The 19,487-nt window shown below is 35.4% G+C and overlaps 1 protein-coding gene across 7 annotated transcripts in view; it reads left to right on the forward strand.

Moving 5' to 3' along the window:
• Window positions 1-19,487, forward strand: part of MIPOL1 (mirror-image polydactyly 1) — a 185,893-nt gene that overhangs the window by 40,774 nt on the left and 125,632 nt on the right. For all 7 annotated transcript variants that reach the window (XM_072930225.1, XM_072930226.1, XM_072930227.1 and 4 more), the window contains 3 exons: window positions 6,759-6,945; window positions 9,004-9,136; window positions 10,080-10,185. In XM_072930225.1, coding sequence (XP_072786326.1) covers window positions 6,759-6,945; window positions 9,004-9,136; window positions 10,080-10,185 — 426 coding nt within the window. The remainder of the gene's footprint in view (window positions 1-6,758; window positions 6,946-9,003; window positions 9,137-10,079; window positions 10,186-19,487) is intronic.

Below are 19,487 nucleotides of genomic sequence, written 5' to 3' on the forward strand. Positions count from 1 at the left end.
CTACTGCCAAAGGTTTGGCAGGTAATACATGGTAATTTGGCTGGGCAAAGCACAGAGAAATGAAAGGAATTAGCTTTGTATTACAAATCTACTCTGAGCTCAGTCTTTGCTTGTTATCAGGTTCCTATGACTGCCATTCTTCCATGCAACAGAAGTGGTTTTGTGAGATCTTAGAGTCCTACTGAATAATCTTGAATACTAAATAACTTGAAGCTTATTCAGTTTTCTTTAAATATTAGAAAAAGTGCATCATGAAGGGACAGCCATTTGCTCTTCATTGCAGATTACTTGGTCTCAGTATACTACACTGCACTGATGGGGCCTAAATAATTGCTAACATAAGTAAATTTGTAGTAAGTCCAAAGACAATAAAGCTTCACTTTTTCATGTTGTTTGTTTTGGAGAAAGTGTATATTACAGACCTTTTATTTTTGTACTGACCTTTTATAATTGTTTTCCTGAAACAGGAATTACTTTCTTGAAAATTAGGTACAGCACCTTTTCTTGGGATTAACTACGAAAAATTTTTTGTAGGTCATGGGAAAGATAAAACAGTGAGGAAATTAGTCAAAAGTAATGAACACCTTTGACATATGCATGTAAATCATGTCTATGGCATCTGTGTTAGCTCAAATATGAATGAAAAAGGAAAATACAGGTATTCTGAAAATGCATAAGACCTAAACCAATTCTTATCATTAATGCCAGACAATAGGATCAGATTTCTTCCACCAGACTCATTTTCTTTCTTTGCATATCTGTGCCTATAAAAACCTTGAATTTCAGTTCCTAGTCATTTTCAGGATTTATGTCTTTGAATCATTCAGTAAAGGGCAAACTGTTGAACAGTCAGAGTCTTTCACAGTCATTCTATTTGGTAAAAGTTCCAGTAGTTAAGTAGCTGAGTGTATGAATGTTTGTCTTTTGACAAAATGGTTGTCTCATCATTTTTCAGCTCAAAAAAGACTAATCAGCCATAGTACTAATTTCATTTGCATAGCTTGAAAACTTAGTGGCCATCAGGCTAAGTTTTTAGTCTTATTCTTTTAGGAAACACATTAGATAATTTGAAAATTAATATTAAAGAATAGCAGTTAGTCAAGTGGAAATGAAGGTGAAGTTCTAAAGGAATGCTTTAACATACATAACTATTGCAGCAAGTGTTGTAGATGTGTGACCTGTAGTGGGGCAAGATCAAGTTCTTTAAAACCATAGGAAGTGTGTCCCATTATTCCAGTGGAAACAAGTTCCTTTTGTATAGGGCCAGGTCTTGTTTGAAATTCAAAATATTTGATATTATACAAACAAAGCCCCCAGAGACATTGAAGTTTTGTTTTTGTTTAGACTGAAAAGAAAAAATACGTTATTTCAGCCCAGACAGCCAACAGCATCCTGACTGCATCAAAATAAGTCTGGTCAGCAACTTGAGGAAAACTATTGCACCTTTCCACTCTGCCCCTGTGAGACCCCATGTGAAGTAGTGCATCCAGTCTGGGAGCCCAGCACAAAAGAAGTGTGGGCCTGTTGCAAGAAATCCAGACTTGGCCAGGAGGATGATCAGAAGGCTCGACAACAAATCCTGTGAGGACAAAGCTTGCAAGACTGAGAGAGTTGAGGTTTTTCAGCCTTGAGAAGAGAGGGCTCTGGGAAGACCTCACTGAGACCTTCCAGTATTTGAAGGAGACTTATAAAAAAAGAGGGAGAGCAACTTTTTACACAGGCAGAGAGTGATAGGACAAGGGGGAGCAGTGTCAAATTAAAAGAGGAGAGATTTAGGTAAGATATTTGGAGACGTTCTTTACTCACAGAGTGGCGAGGCATTGAAACAGGTTGTTTAGAGAATTTGTGAATGCCCTGTCCTAGGAAGTTTTCAAGGCCAGGCTGCACGGGGTCCTGGGCAACATGATCTCATGGGTGGCCTCCCTGCTTACAGCAGTGAAGTTGCAACTAGATGATCTTTAGGGTTTTTTCCAATCCAAAACATTCTATGATTCCATGATTAACAGGAGGAATTCTGGAGGATTTTATTAATTGAGGCTGAGTACCTCAAATGCAACATAATGTTTTGTTCTACATTTTTTCAAATGTATTTAATCTGACAGTGTCACAGTGTCATAGCTACTGAATTTTCAGTCATTTTTGCTCCTGCTCCCAGGGTATATATGGCTCATTCTCTTCCTTTCTGCTTTTGCTTTTTCCTATCATTATAGGATCCTTACTGCCATCCCGCTAGGGGTTCGTTCATGCAGACTCATGCAGTCTTTTGCAGACAGATGAGAACATACTATGTCTGTGCCACAGACCAGCTTAAAACAAATACTAGTAAGCTATAGATAGCAAGCTGTAAGTACTATTACACTTGAAGCTCATTTGGTGCACCTGGAGCTTCTAATGTCCCCATACTTATCTGCAACCAGATCTGTAGACTATGTGCGTGTTCCATTGGTTTTTGTTTGTTTTCCCTTACTCTTATTCTGGGGAGATTCCCCGCAAACCTCTGAGGCAATCAGTGCACTTTCGTAGGGTGCTGAAAGACTATAGACAGGGGGAGGGGGGTGTCCACGCAGCTTCTGCTGGATGATGGGACTGCTGAATATTCTGAGTGTATAACAAGGGATGCTATTGCCTCTTTAGTCTTCCAGTTGAATCTGCACCTTCTGTACACTTATCACTGTTGGTGTGGGATTGTCTAATGCTGTGCTTTCCCTGATCTCAGTGCTTATACCCACTTCTCAGAAGAAGCTGTGAGGAATAGTGGGTGCTTGCACAGTATGATGTATTTAATGGTTTTACTTGACTTTTTAACCACTCCCAGCGTAACAACACTGGATTCTGTTCTGCCTGTACTGTTTCAAGCCATGACAGCATTATCTTCCCCTTACGTCCCTCACAATCAATTCCCAGATTTAATTCTAGTGTCTTCATATGCCTTCTTCTTAACATTTGCTTTTCTTTCCCGCAATGTGAACAAGCTATTCATTCAAGATAAATACATACAGAAGATCAGCTGTTCAGCTTCTCCCTATAGTGAAATATTAATCTGGGCTACTGAACTTGTACTGTTTTATATGGAAAAAATGTTGTTTAGTATATTCAAGAACCAGAATCAGCAGTGGTGGTACCATTTAATGAAATCTACATCATTTTTTCCAAAGCTTGCAAGGCTATTTTACCCTTTCTCTGATGTTCCTTGTGCAGCCTGATTATTGCAAATGCTACTTACTCCCCAGTGTGTGTCTGCAGCATTGGTAATTAGTGCACAATACGATTTGCAGGAGGCATGAGGAAAAAAGCACTAAAGTGCATTGATTAAAATTGCCACTTGGTTTAGCAACAAGACAAGCTACCATGTACCAAAGCCTAAATTATCTGAAGTGGGGGTCATGGACTATATAAAGAATAAAGTGGTTTAAAAATGAAATTAATCCTATGTCCATTGATCTGACAGTGTTCAAAATGTCTTCCCCAAAGCATTCTACTGACAAATTTCACATGTTGGTTAAAAAAAACCATTACACATTTATTAAATGAGTAAAATCCTCTCACCTTAATGCCCTTGGGCAGAGTGCTTTCAGTTTTGGGTGAAAGAGGCTAACATCATCTTCTCTCTTACAAAGCCAGTGGAGAAAAAACAGATCCTCTGTGTTTCACCTAATATTTCCAAGAATGCCACTTACAGCCTTCCTGTGATACTGCTTAGTCTTAGCCATATGCTTGAGGGAATTGAATCTAGATGAAAAGGTATCGTGCAAATGTATGTTGTCTAAAGAAGCAGCATTAGCATTAAGAAATGCCAATACAGTTCGAGTACTATTCTAAATTCTCTTTTTTTCTTTAGCTGCAGTAATTTACAGTTAAAAACACGTATCTTGACATGGCCCAAGGATTTAGCAGAAGTGCAACTGCTAATGAAGATATTTACCTCATCATGAAGTCATGTTCCCTTCTGGTTTTAAAAATAAAAATCTGCCTGCTGAACTGACCTGTCATCTAGAGACCTTTGCTTTTGTTTACAGCTCATATTCAGAATGTTATAGAAAGCCTGCTGATGGTCATCTGAGCCTCTTACTCCCTGCTGCTCTTCCATGTAGGCATTAGTGATACTGTTGGGGTGGCCTGGGAAGTGTTGTATGTGATGGTATGGCTCTGGGCATGATGATCAAGGGTGTGGGAACCCAGGTGGTGTTTGCCTTGGCCCTTCTCCTAAGAGGGAGGGGCATAGAGGAGGGCTGAGTGAAGTAGATGAGGCCTTCTTCAGAGAATTGGGAGAATCCTCATGTTCAAAGGTCCAGGTTCTCATGGGGTACTACAGTGATGTCAGTGATCTTCTGGAAGGACAACAGAGGGCTCAGGTGATCTGGAAGTTGCTGGGGACAACATCTTGTTACAAATGATTGAGGTGTCAGCAAGGTGATTTCCAGTGGTCTCTGCCAACGTCAGTGACCCTTCTGTGGTCTCTTTTAAGTCCTGGAATGAAAGGAGCAAATTAACAAAACAGGAACTGTGAAGAAGAAAAACTTGCTCTCATACCGAGGGAATAGAAGCAGCCTAAAACATCATCTAAACTTTTTAGCCCTCTGAAGTGAGATTTTTCTTCTCCAACTTTCATAGGGCCAGAGTACCATGGTGCTAAACAAGGAACAAAAATTACTGGCAATACCATCACTGGTTATTTCAACATTGTGCTTGAATATTTCCACAGAATGTGACACGCTTCATTTGAGGCACTTCACATATATATATAGCTTATAAAATAAGTGGATGCCCTAAAGAGGAGGAGGAGGAGGAGGAGGAAAAGTTGTCATGGCAAGTGAAGCATTGCACCTCCCCTGCAGCATAATTTGCAACTGCATTTACACAGTCACTACATCTGAAACAGGAGAAGTGAACATGATATTTCATAGGAAGTTCTTTATAATATAAATCAAATGAGAAACAACTCCCTGTAAAATGCTTTGCAGGTGTGGAAATTCAGACTAGATTAAGTGCTTACTGGAAATGATTCAAAATTTTGTCCTTATGTATTGTCACTCCCAAATTGAGTCAGGTTCTTAGAATATATTTGGTGATTTTTTTTAACATATGTTTATTTAGAGATCCTTGCTCTTTACTGTAAAGAGGAGTAAGAGATCAAATCCAGTTTTTAGATGTAACAGCACTTCAGAGGAAATCTGCTCAAAAACCTTCAGGATTTCAAGCCAGTGGAAAAAGCGTGCACTTGTTCCAAGAATCCAGGTGGCTGTGGCCTTGTGTTCAATTTCTGCACCAGCTGTGAAATGATATGAGGAACATATTTCAATCACAGTACTGAAATTAATATTATATTTATCAAAAAATATTTTATGGTAATGGTCCCCACATGCTAAGAAACAAAGATGCTGATGCTCTGTTGACTTTTGTTTTTCTAGCGTAAAGATCAGTGGTTGCACTTTACAGAAATGGTTAGAGTGGATTCAAGTAAGTTTATGCTGAAGTGGATGCAGAGAATACAGATAGCAGTGGGTCCCATAACTTTTTCCTGGAGATGGTAATGCATAGCTTCATATAGGAAGTTGCTGAACTGACTCCTGCCAATTCCCAAATCATCTCTTGGGGCCCTTGGGCTGTTTCCTGAGCTCTTGGCTGTGGCTTTCCTCATTTAAGGAAAGAGGAATCTTTTGCAACATACTTGAGAGGCAGTTTTCAGTATTTTTTACAGGGAAACTGCACTTATAACTGTGTTTACCTGCAGGATGGCAACTTGATACTGATTGATTTGTATTTTTGGTCGATTTCTACTTGATTTCAATTGTATAGACAGTTTCTTATTATTTTTGAGGAGGATGTTATAAGGTGGATCAAATAATGTATGCCCTATATTTTATCCAAAATGTTTGGAAACACTAACGTTATTAAATAAGCAAAAGCTCCAATGTTTGTTCTCTACTAATCTAAATGAAAGAATGAAAAATATATGCACCTTTTTTCCATTTCCAGTGGTTTTAGGCTGCTTCCTTCTCATTTTTTAATATAATTCTATAATTAAAACATACTTGTTCTTACTTTATGAAAGAGCATTCTTGGTATGTGGATCTTTCTTCCATTTAAATGCCTTGATATCAGAAATATGTCCTAAAAATATCTAGTAGCCAAGCTAAGAGAACTAGCTATCACACTCAGCACTTTAATCAGATAATTTTTCCCTTTGGCACAATTTCTGCTTTGCATTCTTCAAGTTCTTTAGTTGCATGAGCCTGTACCTCACACTCTCCAGGAATGAATAATGGTGCTTTAAATTTGTTGTTGCTAATTACAGCTTGATGATACTCCTTTTGTAGTCAAAATGAATTTGAAAGAAACCTTACTATAAGTAAGAGTCAAATTATAACCTGAAAATTTCCCTTTGTATAGCAGAAATTCATCATATCTCACCATAGTAGAGCTGAATTTTGTAAGAGATAGGTAAATAATTTTCTACAGTAAGCATTATTTTAGGAAGTCATTTAAGGGAGAGGAGGAATTAGGAAAAATGATGATTAATTTTTTATGTTTCCATGAGAAAAATCCAGTAACTGGGTTGTAGTTCCTATGTCCATCTGTAGGTAACAGGTCTCATTCCTTAGTGAAGAGACAAAGAAATTGTGAATCTGAAACTAAATCACTTGTTCCTTTCTAGTACTGTATTCTATTCTTATAACAAGCCATTTTCAAATGAAAGATCTCAAGTTTGTGCTTCATTCTCCAAATGAGAAAATGTGTTTGTTTCTCTTCCTAATTAGAAACACACATCTTGAATCAGAAAAAAGAAGACTTCTGTGTTGAACTTCAGTTTTATAAGAATTCTCAAAAACCCAAAGAATTTTTTATCCAGGCAGAAACTGAAGCACCAAAACGTTCAGATTTGCGAGTAACCAGTCAAAGAGGAGGAGTCCTAAGTGACTGTAATTCTGATTCTGAAGAATCAAGGTAAACCCAAGAAATATCCGTCTATATTTTTTCTAGATTCAAATTATTGACAATATACACATGGTTTTTTGAGTAAATACAGGGAAATTTGCTTTGCACATGACAATCAGTAAGTCAGCTTTTTACTTAGACTCACCTTATCTGCCCTTTTTCCCTTGTGGAATGTAGGATTTCACCTCTGTATTCTCTAGCACTCATAGAAAATATGATCATTGCAATGATTTATATCACACATTGTGGGTATTTCAATGATTGTGGTCTTTACAGAGAATTTTGAAAATGCATGCTGAACAGAATAAAAACAGATTTGAAAACCTAGTAGTATCTGTGGCTTTACACAACAAGCACTTGAAATTAGATGAGTGAGTAGGAAGCAGGAATAAAGCAGGGTGAAGTCCAGATGAAACTGGAAGAGTGAAGATAAGAAGCTGTAATACCTTGTAGCAGTCTGTGACAGGAATCTGAGGACTGGCTAATATGGTTGAAAAGTTTAATATAGACTCTGAAGACTTCATTGTGTCATTAATTTTGGTCATTTCTTGTCACTAATTCCTCACCTGTCTAGCAGAGTTGACACCCATTTTTGCTATCTTCATTATGATCTAGCAGTGACTGTTTGGGCCAATCCCAATCCTTAACACTTTTTCATTTTCCTTTTTGCCTTTTTGCATTAGCCACTGAGATTTGCTGTAAGGGCAATGCATCCTGCACTAAATGCCAAGTATAATCCGGAGTGATTAGGTACAGCCCAGCACAGAGTCACCCAAATATTGTTCATTTTACCGTTCACCAGTGCCACTCCTACTGACAATCAGGCTTGTCTGGAACACTAAGATTAACCTCCCACAGCAGTGATCATGTTGAACCATCTCAGCTCCAAGTATGTTATATGTAGGATCCTAAAGCTATATGCCAAAACCCATCTTTGCCCAGATTGATTGCAATTAGAATATATGTTAACATTTCTTGATCTAGAAAAACCCAGGAAATGTTAAGTCAGAGTTGGTTTGTGTTTTAGGTGGTGGTCCTGGTTACTGTCAATGTGATTTGTCATTTTTAGATTTAAGGAGAAAATACAGTGAAAGCAGGTGAAAAAAGGGTGGCTGAGTACAGACAGCTGTCTGCCTCTTTGGAGCAATAAATCTTTAGCTATTGCTTTATCTTTCTAGGATGATCTTTATCTTTCTAGGATGTGAATTACATATAAAGTAATGTCTAGACTGGAAGCAAGAGTTCAGAAGGTATAGCTTTTCTGCTGCTACTTCTTATTGATTATTAGCTAGGAAGTGTATAACCAGAAAATGCTTAAGGAAAGCATCTGCTAGCTCACTTTCTAATCATTCATTTACTGATTTTTCTGCCATGTTACAAGTGAGATCTGAGTGATCTGTGAGTAAAAATGGATACCCAAGAAGTTTTGTAAAGTCTTACTTTGAGACAGAATTTTTCTGGCCATTGAATCTTGTCTTATTTTAAGTTGTCTATGGCCAGTAAGTTATTTTAAAACTCCAGGTGACATGCAGGATGGAATTCCTGTTGTCAGTTATAATATTTAGAATCATACCATAATTTTAATGATTTCTTCAAGATTAATTCTTAGATCTTTTCTTACAGATATTCTCATATCACTTCCTGTGGAATCATCCTATAAAAAATTTTGGTTTGCTTAAACCTAAGCATCAGTTTGATCCCCAAATGTTTTATTACTTTTTTTCTCTCTGTCAAGCAATGGTTTTTAGTATTTGCTTTACTTAAGCATTTGCTGTTTATAAGCTTCATAGCCCATTTATATTCATCTGGGTTTTGTTTTTTTTTTTCCTTAGTACTGTCAGATATTGATTTACTATTCCAGATTTACAGATTCTTTTCAGAATTACAGCTTTAAGAAATGGTAGAAGATCATCCATTTTTTCTGACTGTTTCATACATTTGCAGTGGCTAACAAGTTTATTAACAAGTTTTGATAATTTATTTCTGTGCATTTTGTTTCAGAGGGGTGGAACAACAACTGGTTTTAAAATTATTTTTCTTTTTTTTTTTCCTTCCAACATACAACAGTGTGGAAAAAAAAGATAACAGGACACTCCCTGAATTTATATCCTCATGGAATGATGCTGAAGATTTAGGTGGAAGAACAGAAACTGCATTCCTTTTAAAAGAATTGGACACTCTGAGGGCCAAAAATAAAAAGGTACAGTTGAGATATTCAAGATACTAATATTTGCTTTTTTATAATTGCCTTGCAAAACATACATCTTGAACTGTGCCTGATTTAGTTTTCTTCTTTATTTTAGTGCACCAATCACTAGCTTCCTGTCATTTTGGATTCTTAGTATCTGCTTAACAACTATTTCTCTGGAATTAAAAAACTGCTCCAACCTACTCTCTGACTTTTTCCATCAATGACGTAGATTCTTGCACCCTGGATGAAAACCAATGAGGACCAAAGACTAGACCAGGATTTCATGAGTAGAATCCAATTAATGTGCCCTGATAATTCGTCTTTATTGAAGGGGAGAAAATTCCATCTTCCTCGAACAGTGCATTCCTTCTAGTGTTAGCTGTGGTTGCATGTGCCTAAACAACCTAAAAGTCTCTAGTCTTTCCATGAAGTGTCACTGAATATTCAAGCTCAGATATCTGTCCAATTACAGATTTAGTGAATACTCTTTAAAATAAAGGCCTTGATATGTGAAAGAATACCAATCTTCCATCTGATGAGGAACATGAAAAAATACGCATTTACACCAGTCTTTTCAGACTGTGATGTCTGTATCTTGGTAGGAAACAGGTTATTCATGCAACCATCTACATTATATTCCATGCAATTCTGAACTTCTTTAGCAAGAAGGACTAAAGCTGGTGATACCCGAGGAAGAGAATCCCAAAAAAAAAACAATGGCATATTCATTGCTACTTGTCTTACAGAGCAAGATAGTCCAGATGTTAATAAAATATATTCTTAACGTTTATTCTTTATGCAAATAAATATAATAAAATTAACTTCTGTTTTAATGCTTAGCGTCTGTATTTTTGCGGTGAGAGAAATCGTTGTTTACAATTTTATTGTGGTTGAATTACTTATTGACAGTTTCAGCCAGATAAGAATCTTACTGTACATTTGTTCAATTCAGCTTCAAGATAAGCTGGCCGAAAAGGACATGGAGCTGAAGACAATGAAACTGGACTTAGAATTGCAAGACAGAGCTACAGAAGCTAAGATTGCAGAAAGGATTGCAGGTACAGTAGGCAAGCGTTTAACAGATGGCTGTATGGCTCATACAGTACCCGTGGTTGCTATATGACGTGGCCTAGTGAATGTTAGCTTTATTTGCTAAAGGAGGGAAGATTTGACTTTTTTTTATATGTGGCTGTTTAGAGTTGCTTAGAAAATAGATGGCTTTAACATCCTGGTACTGGTATTAGTAGGAGCTTTACCTGTATTCATACTGATTTGGGCATTAAATGCATTGTTAACACCATGTCAATCCAATCACAAAAAGGTTGTTTGTTTTGTTGGAAGGTCCTGAACAAACAAGGGGAAATAATGATTACCAGTGCCTCTACCTTTCAACCAGCAGTTCAAATACCACTTATTGTTTTAGCTGGTTCAGAGCAATACTACCCCCTCTCCGTGTTTGGAGATAGTCTCACATTCACCTCAACCAGGGACCTGCGCTGTTCTTGAAAAATCTGCTCTTTTGAAATGAATTTTTTTCAGATGATGGCATATATCCAGTGAATGAAGTTTATATGAATTCTCAGAAGGAAAGGTTTTTAAGTTTATAGCTGAAAGTGAATGTGTGCTTATATTTGTTGTTAGTTGTTCTTTGGATAGACATACAAGCATGGAGACAGGTTGTATTCTATGCTTGTGGAAGCTGCTAATGTAATGAAGCTGGGCATTCTTGTTATTGAAACATGACTGTGTATACAGTGTACCCAGCATATGAAAAATACTCTCAGGATTTCATGAAGATGTTTAAAAAACATTAATGGGAGTGCTTTTATAAATTCATTGTATCATTTGTTAAGAAAGGAAGTGTAAGCTTGGTAAAATTGTTTCCTCATAGATCACACACACTTCATAGAGTATTAATAGTACTAATAGTTGTCCCCAAAATATTTGCATTAAAGGGAGGAGTAATTGTCTTCAGGGACAGATGATAAACTCTCTAACTGAAAAACAGATGGCTGACATTACATTTAATAACAAACTCCTGAGAATATGGTATAGTGTGAATATTATAGATGGAAAAGAGAGTTCCTAGATTTTCTGTTGTAGGGGAAGAGAAAGTCAAATCTAATCAACATCTTAGGAAATAAATGAAATACAGGCAGAATTTTTATTCTTATTTAATTTCACATAAATGCTTGCGTTATTTTCAGAAGAATGAAAAATCTGCACTATGTGTCACTGTTATATCCACCAGCCAAAAGCTAATGCAGGTTGTTTGGCTTGAATATGAAGTTTTGTGCTTGTTCCTGGATATTTGCCCAGTGGTTTACCTCTGTACTTGATTCTCTTTGATATAGGTGTTCATTGCTCATTAAAACCTGGAAAGAAAGGTGTGTCAAAACACGGAGAGTTTCGTTTTTATGGATGCAGTTGAAATACTTGTTAGGAAATTGTTGTTTTCCTACACTACTGCTTAAACTTTCTATTGATGTCCTAAGTATATTTTTCTCTTCAAAACAGAATGGCGTGAATATCGATAGAATAATTTAACATGCTTATTCTGTTTTAAAAGGAAGAACCTCAAATTTTAAAGAGAGCTTCATAATGTAATAACAATGACCTTTAAAAAAATAACCTTTTTTACTCCTTTTATGAGTACAGGAAGTATAAAATCCTTTAAATGCTGAAGAGAGAGGGCAAGAGGCTCCTTACTACTTAAACTGTTTGCCAAAAGGAAGCATTGTTAATATTTCACAGATTTTTTTTGCTTCCTGTCTTACAGGAATGTTACCAAATTTAGATAAATGGTTTAAAATCTGGAATTATGTGAGCCAAACTGGATTTGTGGAAGCCTGTGTGTATCTCTCTCATAAAAGCCTTGGGGAGAGTTCTAATGGACAAGCAGAACCTAATAAAGAACAGACGGTGTGTTCAAGGAAAAACTTATCCCCCTGCATTAAGTTCTTTGAGGAAGAGAGTACACATGCTGCTGTGATTTCAGGTTACTAGTTAATGTTTAATTACTGCAGTGTGTAACACATGGTATAGTGAAGCTTGTAAATATGGGTGTTTGCATTTTTATTATTACTTAGTACTGACTTTATGATAAGTAAGTGACTCCACAAAATTATATTGTAAAGAACATAAGAAAGGTACACCATAAAAGTGTTATCTACTTTGAGGAATATTAGAATTCTGTTTTAAAAGGTAACTTTCTAATTGATAGATTTTACCTAAACCTATGGAAATAATTGAAAAGTGAAGACAAAGGGCATAAGCTACAACAGTCTACAGAAACAAATAATCCAAAGATTGTCAGTTTATGATTTTTACATTATTCAAAGGAAAATTTGAAGAATAAAAGGGTGAACTTGTGCAATGCTTCATGAGAAAAGAAGAAAAAGTAGAATTAAAACAGAAGATATACATGATGGAGGAAAAGTATAATACAGTGTGAAGTAAATAACTTATTTTCAGAATGTTTTTATTTTGAAATTTTGCTAGCTAGCCTTGAAAATTTATTTTAAAATTTCCTTGAATCCCTATCTTTATGTCAGCTAGTTATGGCAAAAGAAAATTAGAGAATTTAAGATTTTGATTTCAGACTTTTAGGCATTAGAGATTATTGTTTCTGGTGAACATAGTTACCAGAAATTCCTGCAGTTTATTCATTATTCTTCTGCTGGATTTTGTGTCATTCTGACCCAATGTCAGAAGGCACTGTTAGTTTCACTCCCTGTCATGAAGAAGAACAGAGGTGGAGACAAGATCAGGAAAACCCAGGGAAGTGCACATGGTAAAAGAACAGATACCAGGATAGTGTAAGCCAAAAAGGGAACAGCACGTAGGAAGCGGGTATGCAGAATAGCCAGATCTGAAATTTGGGTGTGCAGAACTTTCATATGTTGAACAGAAAGGGAATGGGTGCCACCTGAGGGAGTGGAAAGGGGAAGGAGCACGCATCTTCCCAGGACAGATGGGAAAATCAAGATGGAGGCATTGAAAAGGAGTAAGTCTTCAAAACAACTAGCTGAGAGAACAGATCTCACTTTGGATGGATATAGTAAGTGACTTCATTTTTTCCTAATAGAAGAATTAAGCAGGAGTTATATATATGAACTTCTAGAGGAAGGAGGTGGTTGAGTGTAAGGGAGAGTTATAGATCATAGTGGTAACTTCTCTAGACTGGAAAAAATATCTAAGCCCTGTTCTCATAGTGCCATTCCTGCAGCAAGATATCCCATAGCTGGCATCAGAACTGGAGCTCCTGGAATATTTTTGTTGCTATCAGAGTATATATTGAGCCTAAGAATAATTCTGAACAAAAATATAATAAAAATATTTGTCCTTCTATGTTTCTGTAGCAACAGCTATTCCATGAGTTGGGGTTTTTTTATACCAGTATCTTAATAATAATATTTCCAAAATATTTCTTAAATCAACATCAGCTCAGCAGGATTGAGTGCAGCCCTGTTAGGGGTTTCACACCATTTTTAATGCCTGAAAACTGTATTAGCATTCCGTAGATGATCTCTGAAAGACCAAGGTAATGATAGGAAATAAAGTGTGGAAAAAGAGGAAAGCAGTACTTCTAACATGGTGGTGTATATCATGCAACTTTCAGTCTCTTGGAAACTAAAGCAATATACCTACAATGAGGTCCCTATTTCGGATCTTTTTTTATGAAAATGTTGTGAATATACACTTGTGGTATTTTGGAATTCTTGAATATGGTGTGGAAATATTAATGAATATTATTTGAAGTTTTCTAAATTAAAATTAGAAAAATAATTACTGAATATGCATGCATATGCAATAGATTTAATAGCAAAAGTAAAAACAAATATCCAGGTGGCAGTTAGTTTAGAGTTAATTTGATTTAATATCCATTAGGTGAGAGGAAATAAGTGATCTTGCCAGTAATAAACTTTGGGTGGCAATAACTTTCAGCACAGAAGTAAAGTATTTTCCATTTCTTCAAAGCTCACTTTAGAGTCCCTTTTTAGATGTTATTTTTCTTTCCTGCATGTCATCCATTAAAGATTAGCTGTGGAAGGTTGGAGCATGGAGAGATTATGAATGACAGAACAACTCCTGCAGAATAATAATCAGTTTTTGGTATTTAATGCTGTTTGACTTTTGCAGACACATTTCTTATTAACCTTTGGTACAAACAGAAATCCAGGTTCCTGATATCTCATGGAGAAGATGAATTCAAGATCCTCTTCCAATTAAACTGAAATAAGGCCAATATTGGGCTTTAGCCAAAAGAACTCAGTAGTTCCCAACTCTCATGTTTATAAACCTAAATATGAATGATATTTTTCAGTTTAAGAATGTAATGCATATACTTCCCTAAACCAATTTTCTGTGCATAATTTATTTATATATTTAGTCTATATAACTCTTACGGGGTTTGTCCTATTAAATACTTTGTTATGAATACTATTTCCTGAGTATCTTTCCAAAATATTTCCTGATAAATAACACAATTTTGAAAATAGCTGCAGGATTTGAATCTTCTGTATGGGAAGGTAGGAAATCCATTTAAAGAACAGAAAATAACCCCAAGGTGGGGGCATTGTGGCTGAGAAATTCTTGGTTTAATTTTTAACAGCTTAATTTGAAACAAAGTGATTTTGCTTTCAGATTGTCAGAATTGTCGATTTTCAAAAAGTTGCATACAGCTCTTTGAAGTACAATATATGATGAGTTGGCATAGATTAAAATGCCAAATTACTAAGCTATGTATCGGTGGAGTTGGTATGTAAAAAGCAAACTAGTTTCTTCTGCATTTTTTATGAGTAGTCTGTCCTTTCTTCCACAAAATTACTTGATGAGCATAAAGAATTGGGTTTTATTCAGGAATAAAAAGGTCTGCCAGTGATCTACTTCTTGGGACATTACAAAATTTTCCTTTTACATGACAAATTATAACTTGCAAACTTTAATGCAATGTTTATATTTTCCCCCTAAAAGTAAATATTCAGGTATCAGCAATTATCCACTGAAGAAGAAAATATAACAGCATTATGGTTTGAATTTTGAAGTCAGCTGTGTTTAGTGTGTTAGAGGCAGAGGCTTAAGTATTGTACAGGGATTGGCTTTCACAAGAACTGCCTTGGTGTCTGTGTATAATGCTCTCTCCTATTCTTTTCCACTTTATTTTTTTTAATTGAATTGTGATCTGAGTACATAAAGAAAACACTATGCAGAGCTGCCACTAAGCAACTTTAGCCTTTTATTAAGAACTCTCTTTTTATAGCATTGAAAATGTAGGAGCAGATGAATGCTATGCACTAAATACATACAACAAACACAAAGCAATAAAGAAGTCAGTGTTCTATCAGTGTTTGTTCAGATTGCTTTATCTATAAAGTCACATTTAGGTGTAAATTACTTTTAGTCTATAACTCCTGGTATAGAGTGGTGAAAACTCTTAAGTATTTTTCCTATGATCTTCTTATCACTATTTTATTTTTTCAGTTGTACGTCATAACTGAAAGTAAATGAATGGTAGCTTTCAAAAAAGAGCTGGGAACTTAAGTTGTCTGTTTCATAATAGAACATGTCAGCACTATTTTTAAGTTGACAGTGAGCCCTGGAGCTCCTGATAGTTTGCCATTAACCTGAATAAGAACTCTGTAAGTGCTTTAGAATTTGAACATTTCTAGGGATTATCTGCATTTTGTAACATGTATAAGCAGAGACCAATTAATGACGCATTTTAAAGGTTTTTATGGCAATGCAGGTTTTTTTTCTTAATTTGGTTATGATAAGATCGACTTATTTAGGAGTTGTGAGCACAGTCATTAAATTTAGTAGAAGGAAATCTCAGTGGATTTTGATTTCTAATTTGAGTAGATGATAAATACATACATGTTTGTATTTCTGTAAGGAGAACAAACACTCGTCCATAGGGTTAAATAAAATGTATTATATCTGTAAAACTTACTTATATTGAAAACCAGTTATGGTAGTGTTATAGTATTTACTGTATCTTCTGAAATACAGTAGCACTGTGTATAGTGATCTCATATCACTATGAGAAGATTTGGCATGTATTTAATTTTAATGAGTAATGTGAAGTGATTTCTGCTGCCATAAATGTTTTTAGTTCCAACATTTTGTCTTTTGCCTCTCTTACTCAGTTTATTTTATTTACACAGATGACCTCTAGGAAATAAGCAAACAGACTTTTATCCTGGGGGTCATGCTTTCCTTGCTTCCCCCAAAGTTCCATGTTTGGAAAATCATGAAACACTGTTTAAACTAGAATGATTTCCAGCACACCTTCTCAGTACTGCTGTTTTAAAGGTGGTTTAAAAAGTATAGGAGATAAGTTTGCCAAAAGAATCAGGTTCAACTAAGAAAATATGTACACTGCTTTGACTCAGTAAACTCATACTTGGTATGGTTCATCTTCTTCATATTTACTTTTGCCCATATTAGAAAACAATTAGCTTACTAAACAAATTTGAGTATTTGGGATAAAAAAATCTACTTTGAGTCTCTCTCATTTGACTAAGAATTACATGATATTTGATAAGCTTGTTTAAAAATGGACATATCCAAATATTATTGTAAACACCCATTGATTTGTTTTACCTGCAATATAAGTATTTTACTTAGTTGGCTTACATAGTAGCTAATAATATTTGTTAATGTAATTTAACTGCTGTGAACCTTTACTGAACAAATATTGAAATTTATACAAGTCAAAGAAAGAGAATCTCTAATGACTTTTGTAAAAGCTTCTATTTAATAGTTAAGGAGAAAAGTTTAGATGACATACCAGATGCAATTAACAGTAGATTTTACATTTAATAAAAAGAAAGAAGCATATGTATTTGCTTTATTCATTCCATCATAATTTGCATTAGAGCTGTGGGTGTTTAATGAGCAAATTCCAGCTAAAATGCTATATTGATTTTCTAAGTGAACTTTGTAATAGCTATCTACCTTACAAAAGCTCTCTGTTTACAATTGTTTTCTTTACTAAAAACTAAAAATGTTTTAGAATTGATGAGTTTAGCATAATGATTCTTTTAAAATAAAGAGCTCTTTTAGAGTATACAAGGGTTTTAGTTACAAGGAGAAAGATGTTATTAAATTATTAAAAAAATAAATTTTATACAACTAAACAGTGGTGCTGTACTTTTATATACTACAATATTTGCAAGCATGGGAAAATAATCCTTTTTTCTTAATTCAGTTCTCTGGTATTTAAATATTTTAACTCTTAAATGCCATTATATATATATATATATATATATATATATGAAATAGTAAATTACACAATTCATTTTAGCTTAATACTAGACTTCTCATACTTCATTCTGTATGTAATTTTCTTACTTGAAATACGAATTCTGTATGAATTAGTGTCTCTTCTTGGTCAGGCTTCAGGACAGAAAGGGTAGGGGTGGTTGGTATGCCACTAAAAGGTCTCCAAGGAAAACTTTGTAATATTGACCAGAGCAATTGGTGAAAAAGTAGCTGTATCTGTTTTTAATTTGGATCAGGCACCAAGTCAGTGTGGCAGTATGGAGTTAGTGTTTTGCTGGATATGTTATATCTTGAATGGAATTTAGAAGCATGACTTGGTGCTCCTCTCGATCAGTTTTCACCTCACATTTTGAAGAAGCATAGATATGATCTGGATAATATTTACTCTTTCTAATATGAAGGAATTTCATGTCACTCTTTCATAGACTCTAGCTGGACAGCTTATACATCACTCATTTTCCTAGATGTTTTTCTTTGCAAAATGTTTTTCTTTGCTGCTGCATTGAGACCTAAATGTGTATGCATTTCACTTATTTCAAGCATGCTGTGGTCCTTATGGTCCTGAACTTCTGCTTGTGACTCATCCAAAGCTCATTGTGAGTGGAGAATGTTCAGACTACCTGCAATCACGTGATTGTCATAACATTCCCTATAGGAGGAAAAAAGGAATTTATAAAATGCTAAATAGGGGTCAGAAATGTATACCCATTGGGTAACAAAAACATCAAACCTAAATTCAACTTCAGCTGATGAAGCAATCAGGTGACTTAGTCTTCTGTAGACCATTAAAAGGAGCTAGATGAGGTCTTTAAGTATTTTTTAAATAAGTAGTTTATTTTGGAAGTGTCAGTATTGCTATGTTGTATTCAAATGCCATATCTAAGTATCTTCTTTTTTTTTAAACTTAGATTACTATGCAAGCATCTCACATGGTTTTCTACAGTTTTCCTACCCTATTATATTTTAGTATTAAACAATTGACTTGCAATATTACTTTTAAGAAACAGAACCAAAAGCCAGATATTTGTAGCTGATATAGAATGACCAAATATTTTTTTAATGCAGTTTGTGGATCTGGTCAGTGGGATATTTACACCAATGCTTTACTTTAGTGGAAGGATAAGAAAACAACAAGAAATGGTTGCTCAACTAAAGTTACTTTTCATAGCCGATAGTTAAAAGACTGTTTTGTAATAGACTTTTGGAAGGGGGAAGGGTTCACTGTTCAAAGGCAATTAGCATCTGAGCTGCCTTCAGAGGTGGTAAGATTTCAGATAAGCAGGATAGTTAAATAACTTGAAAAATATTTTTTTTTCTGAATGCTTTCATACATGTACATTACTTTGGTTTAATTACAAAGAAGAAAAAATCTAGTTTTTAAAAGCCTTTATAGTCATTATTACCACTGGCCATATTTATGAAGAGAGGGACTTAGATATGCCAAAATATAGTTGCTCTACGTGTACATGTATGTTCAAGATCCATTGCAAAAGTCAACAAATTGTGGAATTTCATGCTGAGGTGAGGATGTTCTAAGGTCTGACAGAAGTGGTGCACTTGAACAGGCCAGAAAGAAGTTAGCTAGACTGGAAAATAATTAACCTCAGAATAGTAGTAAGTGCCAAATCTTCAGTCATTTAGACAACTTTCAATTCATTACAGCAGTTGTTTTCAAGGTGAAAATTGCATAGTGTTTCCACTTGCAGCTTTATGGAAAGGGCTCCCTGTGAAGTGTCTCTGTTATGATGCTAGATAAACTGACATAATTTACTGGAAAAACCATAGCAAAAAAATATATTTAGGTACTGTTACCATTACAGAATCAAACTGCTTGTGTATTCCAGATCCAGTGAGGACATAGCAGTTGCACTGTAATTCACTCAGGCAGTCATTGCCCTGGCACTAGTTTCCCTGCCATCACACATCTCAGCAATCGAAGTGGAAGTCTGGTGAGCTGAAATGCACAGCCTAGGTTACCTCTTATGTTTTTATCTTTCCTTTGCTGAGCCACCTACCTTTGCAGATATCAGATGCCTTCTCTGCAAGTGCCGCAAACCTATTGCTGGATACCAGC

Source organism: Taeniopygia guttata, chromosome 5, assembly GCF_048771995.1.
Source record: "Taeniopygia guttata chromosome 5, bTaeGut7.mat, whole genome shotgun sequence".
In the NCBI taxonomy this organism is placed as follows: Eukaryota; Metazoa; Chordata; class Aves; order Passeriformes; family Estrildidae; genus Taeniopygia; species Taeniopygia guttata.